Here is a 12,459-nt window from a genome sequence, read left to right as displayed (position 1 = left end):
TAAAAAAAATACATAAATCTCCATCTTCAGTCCTCTAGTGCTCAATCAACAGTATTCCAACAAATGTAATTTGTTCTATTTTCAAAGCCCCTCTAGTGATTAACAGAACCTCTACTGAATACTTGTCTCCAAATTACAATTTACAAAGTAAATTATAAATGCCAATCATAAATTAAATGAGGTAGTAATAAAACAGATAGTTACCTTTTTGATGAACTTTTCTACTATTTGAACTACATGCTTATAAAGCTGAAAAGAATTAAAAGAAAATTACTGTCCAGTTAAATATTTCTACATCTCCCTTAATTAGTAAATACTTAAACACATTTACCTAATTTAAATAAATGAAGATAATATTAAATGAATCATGAGAAATAAACATTATAATTCAATAGAAAAAATTTTTATATTAGAATTCAGAAATGAATTAATAAAACAGCCAAAAAAAAAAAAAAAAAAAAAAACCTAAGCAAATGTGGTCTTTTGCTTAGATTTTTAATCATTAACCATTCATAAAGCAGCTTACTATTACAGGCAACACAGTATGAGGGATAGGAACAAAGCACTTGAAACAAAAAAATGCAGTTTCTAAAGTGAGTAACTTATTAAAGTGTGATCTTTAACTTCAGTGAGTTCAAGTTTCTTTTATAAAAATGAGGCTAATAACCAACTGGTTTATTACAAAGATTAAAGAAAAAATTCTTTTGAAACTGAAGATGATGATGCAAATGTACAGTATTGTCAGGTACGTATTGTCAGGCACGTACGTTCAGGGCTCTCTGATTCAGCACTGAACTAATGCACAAAACGAATTCTCTCATGCTTAATAAAAACTTTCAAAATTTCAAAAATATTTCTCAAACTGAATATGTTTATTTTACTCTTACCTTAATTGCTTTAATAGCAGCTTTAGTGATGAGAATCATCTTGGCTCGAGAGATAGGAGGTTTCATATCCATAAGGGAAAAGAGCTTTAAAAAAAAAAAAGGAAATGATTATTTAAAAAGGCAAAAACCCAAGCAATGTAAGGTTCTTCTCAATAATGACAACCAGCCCCCAACCAAGTTTTATAAAATTAGAGGGCAAATTACCCAGCTCTACAAATGTCTTTCTAATGTATTCACTAAGAGAGTAACAAACTTCTGGAACAAAGAGTTTAACAATCTGGCCAGTATATGAAAACCCAGAGTATTAGATAACCTATAATATCACTTGGAAAGTAATGAAAAAAGATCATATTCAAAATAGAAGAGGGGAAAAAATAACAATAATGGAAAGAAACATACCATGTTCCTAGGTGGAACTTAATAGTGAAACTCTTACCAATATTTAAAAGAGCTCTGTTGGTGTAGTGCCTAGGGCATTTGACTGTTAACCAGAAGGTGGGCGGTTCAAACCCACCAGCCACTCCACGGAAGGAAGACTGGGCAATTTACTTCTGTAAAGATTTATGAGTCTGAAACCCAAACTGATGGCAGTTTTGGTTTTTATCAATATTTAAAGCCTTCTGAATCCCAAGTATCAACTGGATTTTGCATGAGAATTTAAAATACTTCTAAAGGTCATTCGGAGAAACATGTGTAAGATCAGGCAAAAAAAAAAAAGCTATTATAAAGCAATAATTATGTGATGCTCATCTAAGAATTTGAAATTTCTTTAATTTGTTCCTTAAAAAAAAAAAAAAAGCAGCTCATATTAAAAATGTTAATCCGAATGGTTAGTACAAAGGAATTCATTTAAAAAAAAGAAAAAAGATTCATGTTTTAAATAAGGTCACTGATTCTTCATTATTTTATTTACCAACTCAATGAAATAAAATTCTGAAGCATAAACATTCACTAATTTAAAAACAATTAGAAAGATCAAAGAGAGTAATCTTTCAAATTATATAAAACATAAGAAACTAAACAATTTAAAATATTTGAATTTAAACACAAATCCCAAAAAACACCAATACTGCATTACTTATGAATATATGCCATACATTTTAAAAAGGGCATAGTCTGACCATTTATAAATCATATAATTGATTAACAATTTATTGCTATTCTATTTCCTTCTCTGTACCTTAAACAGAAAAAAAGGGATGTACATGGATATTAAGAATGAGCAACACTCAGAACTACTTCTAAGCCATTAAGAGCTGGAGAATTTTGGTGAAACCCAACCCAGAGCTAATATTCATCTAATGCCATAAAAAGCCTCTTTACTGATCAATTCAAACATTTCTCATCATTAAAATAAAAAACAAAAAATTGAGCACACAAGACCAGTGTTGCTTCTGATGACATACATCATACTCTTAGGTGCCATGGAGGAGGCTCCAAACTCATAGCGACCCCATGCACAACAGAACGAAACAGTGCCTGTCCTGCACCATCCTCACAATCCTTGCTACGCTTGAGCTCATCATTGCAGCCACTGTGTCAATCTATCTGGTTGACTGTCTTCCCCTTTTTCACTGACCCTCCACTATAACAAGTGTGATATCCTTTTCCAAGGCAACATCACCAAAGTAGGTAAGACAAAATCAGGCCATTCTCACTTCTAAGAAGCATTCTGGCTGCAACTCTTCCAGGACAGATTTCACTCTTTTGGCAGTCCATGGTATTTTCATTACTCCTTGCCAAACACCACAATTCAAAGGCATCAACTCTTCTTTGGGCTTCCTTATTCATTGTCCAGCTTTCACATGCATGAGACTACTGAAAATACCAAGACTTGTGTTAACTCGACTAACTGACTGCCACCAAGTTGATTCTGACTCATAACGACCCCCACTGGGTTTTCCAGGCAGTAAATCTTTATGGAAGTAGATTGCTCCATCTTCCTTCTGCGAAGTGGCTGATGGGTTTGAACCCCTGACCTTCTGGATAGCAGCCTGTGGTGGAGTGAATTACTTGGCATGATTTTTCTATCCATGGTCTTTGTAACTACCACCAGATTACTGCGTTGTTGTTGTTAGGTGCCCAGATTACTGGGTGGGACTATGCAAACAACGTGTAAAGAACTAACTCAAGGACTGGCTGGTTTTGCCATATTGCTGGGCTTAAAATGAGCCCTACTAGAAGAAAGGGGGGGGGGTTCACTGCCATCAAGAGAGAAGAGCTGGAGGTGAAGTGGAGCCCCCCTGTGGACCCAAGATCCTGTGCCAGACCTCCTTGGCAGAGACACCCTGGCTGAGAAACCAAGAAGCAAGAGGTAAGAGTGGCGGGCTGGCTGGCCCACCGAGTGAGAAGACTTCACAGTGGAGTGGGGTGCACCTAGATGTACCTATCTGCAGAGCTAAAAGAGCTTTGTAACACTTGCCTTAGCAGGGCAGAGGCCAGGCCAAGAGGCCAAGGGCCAGAGAGGCGTGCCTGAGGACATAACAGAGGGGAGACTGTTGTGATCAAAGAACTGTATCCTGAGAGGATTCCTGAACCTCAACTGTAACCAATTACTTCCCTAACCCCATAATTGTGAGTACTGTCTGTGAGTTCTGTGTGGTCACTGTAATGAATTATCGAACCCAGCAGAGAAGTAGTGAGTGCCTTGGATGGGATGGCTGATGTCAGTCAGTAAAAAGGTTAGAGGGTGGTGGTATGTCTGGCCTCACAGGAATAAGTCTTGGGCTGTTGATGGTGATTCCACCTCCCCCTCTTGAGTTTGGAGGTGAGGATGCCACCCCCATGTGCTTCTTGCACAGCCAAATGCCTTATCCACTACTATACCAGAGCTAGGCACACGTCAGTCTTCAAAGTGCTATATCTTTGCTCCTTTTGCAGCAGATTTACCCAGTGCAATACAATGTTTGACTTCTTGACTGCTGCTTCCACAGGTGCTGATTGTGGGTCCAAGTAAAAGGAAATCCCTGACAATTTCAATCTTTCTTCCACTTACTGTGATGATGCTAATGGTCTAGTTGTGAGGATTTTTGTTTTATGTTGAGGTGTAATCCATACTGCAGACTATAATCTTTGATCTTTACTAATAAGTACTTTATGTCTTCCTCATTTTCAGCAAGCCCTGCTGTGTCATCTGCGTATCTACAGGTTGTTAATGAGTCTCCAATCTTGATGCTGTGTTCTCCCTCATACAGTCCAGCTTCTTGGATTATTTGCTCAGTACACACACTGAGTAAGTATGGTGAAAGACTACAACTCTGATGTACACCCTTCCTGAATTTTAAACTATGCCTGGTAGCACAGTGGCTAAAGCACTTGACTGCTAACCAGAAGGCTGGCAGTTCAAACCCACCAGCCACTCCTCGGAAGGAAGATTGGGCAATCCTACTTCCGTAGTGATACTGCCTCGGAAACCCAAGGAGGGGCTCACTATGAGTCGGGGCTGAGTCGACGGCACATAACAACAACAACAAGTGTCCCCTTGCTCTGTTTGAACGACAGCCTCCTGGTCTATGTATAGCTTCCTCATGAGTACAATCAAGTGTTCTGGAATTCCCATTCTTTGCAATGTTATCCGTAATTTGTTATGATCCACACAATTGAATGCTTTTGCAGAATCAACAGAACATAGGTAAACATCTTTCTGGTATTCTTTGCTTTCAGCCAAGATCCATCTGACATCAATGATATCTCTTGTTCCATGTCCTCTTCTGAATCCAGCTCGCTTTTCTGGAAGTTCCCTGTCAATATACAGCAGCAACCATTTTTGAGTTATCTTTAACAAAGTTTAACTTGTAATATTAATGACATTGTTTGATAATTTCCACATTCTGTTGGATTATCAATCTCTGCAATGGGCACAAATATGAATCTCTTCCAGTAAACTGGCCAGGAAGGTGTCTTCCAAATTTCTCGGTATAAATAAGTGCCTCAAGTGTTTGCTGAAACATCTCAATGAGTATTCTGTCAATCCTGCAACCTTGTTTTTTGCCAATTCCTTCAGTTCAGTTTCAATATCAATGGTTCTTGATCATATGCTACCTCCTGAAACAGCCAAACACCAACCAATTATTTTTGGTACAGTGACTCTGTGTATTTCTTCCATCTCTGTTGTACTTCTTCCATCTCTTTTGATACATCCTGCATCATTCAATATTTTGCCCATAGAATCCTTCAATACTGCAACTTGAGGCTTCAACTTTTTCTTCAGTTCTTTCAGCTTTAGAAATGCCAAGTGTGTTCCTCCCTTTTGGTTTTCTAACTCTAAGTCTCTGCACATTTCATTATGATACTTTACTTTGTCTTCTCAAGCTGCCCTCTGACATCTTTTGTTCAACTCTTTTATTTCATCATTTCTTCCATTCACTTTAGCTATTCTCTGTTCAAGAGTAAGTTTCAGAGTCTCTTCTGACATGTATTTTGGTCTTTTCTTCCTTTCTCATCTTTTTAATGACTTTTTGCTTTTTCATGTATGATGCTCTTAATATCATGTCCTGTAACTTGTCTGGTCTTCGGCCACTGGTGTTCAATGGGTCAAATCTATTCTTCAGATGGTCTCTAAATTCAAGTGGGATTTGTTCAAAGTTATTATTTTGGCTCTCGTGAACTTGTTTTAATTTTCTTAAGCTTCAACTTAAACCTGCATTTGAACAACTGATGGCCTGTTTCATAGCCAGCTCCTGGTCATATTTTGACAGAAGATATTGAACTTCTCCAAGGAGCTCTAGTGGTGTAGTGCCTAAGGCATTTTGCCTGCTAACCAGAAGTTTGGTGGTTCGAACCCACCAGCCACTCCGCAGAAGGAATATCACACAATCTACTTCTGTAAAGATCTATCACCTTGGAAACCCAATGGGGGTTGCTATGAGTTGGAATCAACTCGATGGCAGTGGGTTTGGTTTGGATTTTTTACAGAGCTCCTCCATTGCCTCTTTCCACAGATGTAGTAGATGTGATTCCTGTGTATTCCATCTGGTGAGGTCCATGTGTATAGCCACCATTTATGTTATTAAAAAGTATTTGCAATGAACACCTCCAGTCATCTGTCAGTTTGTCATACTGTGGTGGCTTACACGTTGCTGTGAGGCTGGAGGCAAACTTCAAATACCAGTAGTGTCACCCATAGTGGACAGGTTTCAGTGGCGCTTCCCAACTAAGACACACTGGGAAGAAAGGTGGGTGTCCACCCCCCAAAAAAACCTGGCCAGTGAAAACCTTATGAGTATCAGCGAAAACACACATCAGCACTGACTTAGGGGGTTCATCTTATTATTTCATTTAATCATGCTGACACTTAAGATGAATTTGTTATGCGTGTTCTAAGATGGTAAGACAGGTTTTATTTATTTTAGATGATGCACAGGGAATGGATCTGAACAAAAATCTGTTGATTCTAAGAAACTCAAAATACCAAATAGCATAACCATACCCTTGCACAATGCTGTTTATTGATTAAGTAGATGTAAAGGCCATTAATTATGATGGGGAATACCGAAAATAACAGGCAGGCTTCTGTGCCTGTGTATACAGTGTATTGGTTCAGGGATAACAATGAAATATTTAATTAAATATGGAATGTCTACTGAAGATTCAGGGTCCCTGAGTGGTGTATATAATGCACTTGGCTTCTAACTAAAAGGTAGAAGATTCAAGTCCACTCAGAGGCACCTTGGAAGAAAGGACTGGCGATCTTCTGACAATTCAGGGCATTAAAATCCCTATGGAGCACAGTTCTACTGACCTCACAGTGCCTCCATAAGTTGCAATCAACATGACAGCAACTTTTTATTTTTACCTGAATATCCTAGCAGAGATTTCAGGTAAAGTCTGAAATACTATCTGGAGTACAGAGGAAAGGTCCAGTTTAGAAACTTCAGTCATAGAATCAAAGCAGTAAGAATGAGAGATGTCACTGATACAGTGCTTTTAGTGATGGAAGAGGACCAAGAGCTATATGTAAGGTATACCTATCAAGGGTATAGGAGCTCTTGTGGTGGTGTGATTAAGGCATCTGGCTACTAGCCAAAAGGTTGGTGGTTCAAACCTACCAACTACTCCACAGAAGAAAGATGAGGCAGTTTGCTTCTGTAAAAATTTATAGCCTTGAAAATCCAATGGGGGTTGCTATGAATTCGAATTAACTTGATGGCAAAGAATTTTGGTTTATTGGTTTAATAATGGTATACCAAAAAATCCAATGCAGCAAAGAATGGAGTTGCAGAAATGAACACTAGCAGATGATGTTTCAGAAATTAAAGGCATTTGGCAGGGTCAAATGCTGTAAGAGTTTAATAAGGACACAAATCAAACTTATTCATTCAGTTTGGCAATTAGGTGGTACCAAGTGACATCAATTTTTTTAAAGTGATTCCAAATTCCAACTAGTTGAGGAATGAATAACAGGTGAGGAAGCAGAAATGCAGTTTTGGCTCATTTTTCATTCATTCAACAAATACTTATGACATTAGTGAGCAGCAAGCTCGGTGCATCACAAAGAGGAGACAGAATCATGTTTCAATGCTTTACAGATGACCATAATCTCTTAATTTGTTAATACTGAAAGGCGTTTTGCCACATTTAAGTTTCTTTTTAGATGTATTTTACTAACGCTTTTCTTAAATCTTAACACTGTGAACATGTGTTTAATTTATGATGAAAAAAATTACAGGCATATATAAACTTCAAAAATGGAAGTTTACAAAATTACCTTTTAAAGCTCAATGAAAGTTCTATTATTGACCTTTTCAAAGCACAAATTCGTCAAACTGTATCCTTTGAAAAGCAGAAAGGTTCCTTGATATCTAGATCAACTTCTTCATTGAACAGAAACTCAGAAATTATGTAAATTATACATAAATAATTTATGTAATATATACGAACCAATATACTTTACTGGTAACCATTACTCATTTGAACAGAAACAATGATAGTCTTTATGGTGAGGTAGTCATTTTAATTCCATTTTAGAGATGAGGACATTAAGGCACACAGGTTCAAGAATCTGCCCAAAGTCATAAAGTTAATTAAGTAGAATTCAAGCTATGGTCTACTATTTCCCAAAGCTCCAGTTCTTTCCAGTAAGTCTCTAAAAGAGAAGGAAATGATTTAATACTATAAGCAGCTCTGGTGGCACAATGGTTAAAGGACTGGGCTGCTAATCAAAGGGTCAGCAGTTTGAACCCACCAGCTGTTCCACCAGAGAAAGAGGGGGCAGTGTGGGCTTCTATAAAGATTTACAGCCTTTGAAACCCAATGGGGCAGTTCTACTCTGGGCTACAAGGTCACTATGAGTTGGAATCAACCCAATGGCAATAAATTTGGTTTATAGTAGAATAAGAAGCCTTGGTGGTGCAGGGGGGTTTAAATCCTCAGCTGCTAACCTGAAGTTTGGCAGCTGGAGCCAACGAGCCATCCCATGGAAGAAAGATGTGGCAATCTACTTTTGTAAAAATTACAGTATTGGAAACTCTATGGGGAAGTTTTATTGTCCTATAGAGTCATTATGAATCGGAATTAACTCGATGGTAATGGGTTTTGGGGGTTTGGTATGAGAGATTAGCACAGAAGAATAGTTGTTAGGTACCGCTGAGTCAGTTTCAACTCATAGTGACCCTCTGTACAACTGGAACAAAACACTGCCTGGTCCTGAGCGACCACACTTACAACTGTTCCCATGTCTGTGCCCATCATCACAGCCACTGTGTTAATCCATCACATTGAGAGTCTTCCTCTTTTTCGCTGACCCCTTACTTTACCAAGCATGGTATCCTTCTCCAGGAAGAGGAATAGTACATAGACTCATAGACTTCAAAGATGACATGGACTATATACGTATGTTAAGTGAAATTCGTATGTATGCATATATACATATAGATTCAAACTAGAATATATGTTGCTGTTAATTGCCATCAAGTCATCTGATTCTTGGCCACTCCACAAATAACATAATAAACTGCCGCCCAGTCTTGCACTATATTCATGGTTGCTGCTATTATTGAGTGCACTGTTGCAGCTACTATGTGTTTTGAGTGCCTTACAAGCTAGAGGCTCAACTTCCAGCACTGTATCAAACAATATTCTATTGTGATCCATAGTTTTCAAAAGCAGACTGCCAAGCTTTTCTTCCTAGCCTGTCTTTAAATGGATGCTCTGCTGGAACTTGTCTACCAAGGGTGACACTACTGGTATTTGAAATACAGGTGGCATAGTTTCCAACATCATAGTAACACACAACCAACCACAGTATGACAAACTGACAAAAAGGTAGCAGAGAAGGTAAACTACTAGCAAATACATTTGTCATATATAAGTGATTTCTCATTTACAAAAAATAAAGTACACAGAGGTAAAGCTATGCGCGAGGCCAAAGAAGTTAGAAGTAATGTAGGTTATAACTACATTTAATATTAATTTTTGATGCTTAAACTGTCTTTCAATTCAGTATTGAAGGTGTTGACTTAGGAAAATAGCATAATTTTGATGGTCAGGATAGTGAGGTATTATATAGCAAAGCAATCACATTTCAAGTTCACAAGACTTTGGATTTGTGAAAAGTACTTCCTCCTCTTTCATTCATTTGACTCAATAACCACCACCCTGCCAGTTTGTAATTCTTTCTTAGTTGTTGTTGTTGTTATGTGGCATCAAGTCGGCCCCGACTCATAGCGACCCCTCCTTGGGTTTCCAAGGCAGTATCACTACGGAAGTAGATTGCCCAGTTTTCCTTTCGAGGAGTGGCTAGTGGGTTTGAACGCCAGCCTTCTGGTTAGCAGTCAAGTGCCTTAGGCACTATGCTACCAGAGGTCCTTCTATGTTAGTAGTCTGGTGCAAATCATTTGTGCCATTTAGTGACCCTAAATGGTTAGAACACAGGCTCAATGATTAAACTGTGCTGGAAATCCTGGCTCCACCACTCACTAGCTATAAGAAGTTCTTCCCTCATCTGTAAAATGGGGATATTAGTCCCTAATGATTTAGGGAAATTTAAAGAATAAAAGAATTCATATAAAAGCACTTAGTGCAGCATTTAACATAAGTAAGCAACAGATGTTAGCTATTATAACTACCACACATAATTTTGTTAAAAAAAAAAAAAAAGCATCGTAGGGATAATCTACAGCAGTGTTTTTCTACCTGTGGGTTGAGACACATTAGTAGACAGTAGAAATGATCTTAATAGGCAGTCACAAAACTTTTTAGTGGAAAGAATAAAAAATAAAACAGTATTGTACACAGTAAGGCTAAGTACTACTTTGTGAATCTTCTGTTTGGTGTGTAGGTATGGAGGTACAACCACTTGAGTTTCATGAAATATGCAATTCTTACTGTGTGGGTTATAGTAAAACATTATGAAAGCTAATGACCCACATCACTCTGTTGTGGAGTTGTTTAATGGAGGTGTGGTGTGGTAAATTACAAAGTGTGGCTTTTCTAGCCATAAGCCTTTATAAACTCCATGGTGGAATTTGTCATGAGCAACCGAGGAGATTCTGATTGTTAAAGTTATCCACCTGGGGTATTTCTGTTGAGAGCTGCACAAAGCAATGTTCTGGAAAGTTCGTGCTCTCTCAGGTGTTTAGAATTCTGATGTTATGACTGGTTAGTTTGCCACTCTGCCAGGCTCAAAAGGAGCCCTCCTAGAGGCAGAAGGAATCTCTGCCAGCTGAGAGACATGAGAGACACACATTGCTGAGACAGTCTCAAGAGAGACTGTTGGCTGTGAGATAGCAGGCCGAAAGAGACCGAGCATGTTCCTGAACGTGAAGTGTAGCCTGTTGTTTCCTTAATAAACCCCGTAATTTGTGAGCTCTGTGTGGGCACTGCAGCCAATTGTCAAGCCCAGCACAGAGGTGGTGGATGCTGCCGGAGGAACAGCTGGCGTCAGGGCTGGTGAAAGGTCTGGAGGGAGGCAGCATGTCTGGCCTCGCAGGATTAGGCCTTGGGCTACCGATGGTGATTCTGTCTTCCTCTTGTGGGACTGATTACAGGAGGTCCGAAGATGCGGCCTCCTTGCCCCTTTAGCAGGAGGAAATATAACACAGCGTTTAAGGACAAAAACATTACTGTTTTAGAAATGAGGAAAATAAGGCCCAAACTAACTACTAGTCATCTTTCAATAATGTATTGTTGTTGTTGTTGTTGTCAATAATGTATAGATGCCTTCAAACCATTAATACATTTCTTATGGACAAGATTATGCATTTTAATATAATTACAATGGAATCTATTAGTGAATAAAATTTCTAAAAAGACCTAGTTTTAAATCTGCATCTGGTCATGTAGATATTCTGGGTAAGTTATTTAACCCCTCTAAGCCAGTGTTCTCATATGTATAAAGGATATACTGGTACCTGCACTTCACAGGTATCACGCTCAGGGAGAACAAAATGAGTTTTTATATATGAAATGATTTGTGTATCAACTGGCACAGAGCAAGTGTTCACTAAATATTAAGTTTAGCACTCCCTCCCACTATTACATTTCATATTCACAATTAATGTAATCTGTCAATGGAAAAGACAACAACAAAACCCATCAAAAAGCAGCCATAGAAAATCACAAAGTCCTCCTCCCAAAAAGGTGTAAGTCCCTCTTAGAAGCTGTAGTATAGTAGGAAAAGCATATTTACCAGTAGCAGACATATAAGTTTGGCTTTTTCCCCTGTCACTAGCTGAATGCCCATGAGAAAGTCTAAACCAGTGTCCTGCTGCATGACATACAGAAGCCTGACATATGAAGTGTTCTAAAAATTGTCAAGAATCATTCATTATGATTCCTTGTATTAGTAGTCTCAAGGGAGGGTAAGAAAGAGAGACATTTGAAATCTTGGCCCATGACATCTTTAGAATTCAATGTTTGGGGTTAATTGTTCAATGAAGGGAATACAGTGTAGTATTTAAGAGCTCGCTTTAGAGTCAAAATAACAAGGCGCTCTATTTACTAACGGTATAAATATTGGTAAGTCTAAGCCTTTAAAAACATCAAGGAGTTTTTCATCTGAAAAATGGGAGTACTACTCATCTCATCAGGTTGTTAGGATTAGTAGTCCTGATATGTAAGTGCTCAATAAGTAGATCTATACAATACATCTCTATAATACCAAGGTAGGCAGGCCAGGGCTAGGGGCTGCTTTTCACTAGGGGGCGGCTATTATTTTAAGGTTGGGGCCCGAGGAAGGTGGGCTGGGGCTTAGACGTTGCTTTTCACTTGTGGATGGCTCTATTTTCAAGCTGCTGCCCTAGGTAGGCAGGTGCAGAGGGGTTAGGAACAACTAAGGGAGACAAACTTGTCTGTCAGTTTGTCGTCCTGTGGAGACTGACGTGTTACTGTGACACTACAGGCTATCCCACTGTGTTGCAAGATGCCAGCAGGGGTCCAATAGAGCCTGGTGGAACTGCTGAGACTATGGCCCCTAGCTGCCTTCAGGTCTGGAATTGAACCCACACCTGTGGTTTCCAGCCAAACAAAAGACAAGTATATGAGTTGAATATTTACCTGAGGTAGATACACTCCTTGGAGAGAACAATCATGGGAGAAAGAAGGGCTGCTTATGCACAGGGAGACAGCTCAGGGG

The 12,459-nt window shown here is 38.8% G+C and overlaps 1 protein-coding gene across 1 annotated transcript in view; it reads right to left on the bottom strand.

The window, feature by feature from the left end:
* SCAF4 (SR-related CTD associated factor 4) overlaps positions 1-12,459 on the bottom strand; it is an 86,080-nt gene that overhangs the window by 40,092 nt on the left and 33,529 nt on the right. The window contains exons 3-4 of the mRNA XM_007941312.1: positions 888-971; positions 205-249 (exon numbers count right to left, since the gene is read on the bottom strand). Coding sequence (XP_007939503.1) covers positions 205-249; positions 888-971 — 129 coding nt within the window. The remainder of the gene's footprint in view (positions 1-204; positions 250-887; positions 972-12,459) is intronic.

The sequence above is a fragment of the Orycteropus afer genome, unplaced genomic scaffold, assembly GCF_000298275.1.
Source record: "Orycteropus afer afer isolate SDZICR_OR568_19922 unplaced genomic scaffold, OryAfe1.0 scaffold00078, whole genome shotgun sequence".
Lineage (NCBI taxonomy): Eukaryota > Metazoa > Chordata > Mammalia > Tubulidentata > Orycteropodidae > Orycteropus > Orycteropus afer.
The sequence above is the reverse complement of the archived record's forward strand: the minus strand, read 5'-3'. Positions and strand labels throughout refer to the sequence as shown.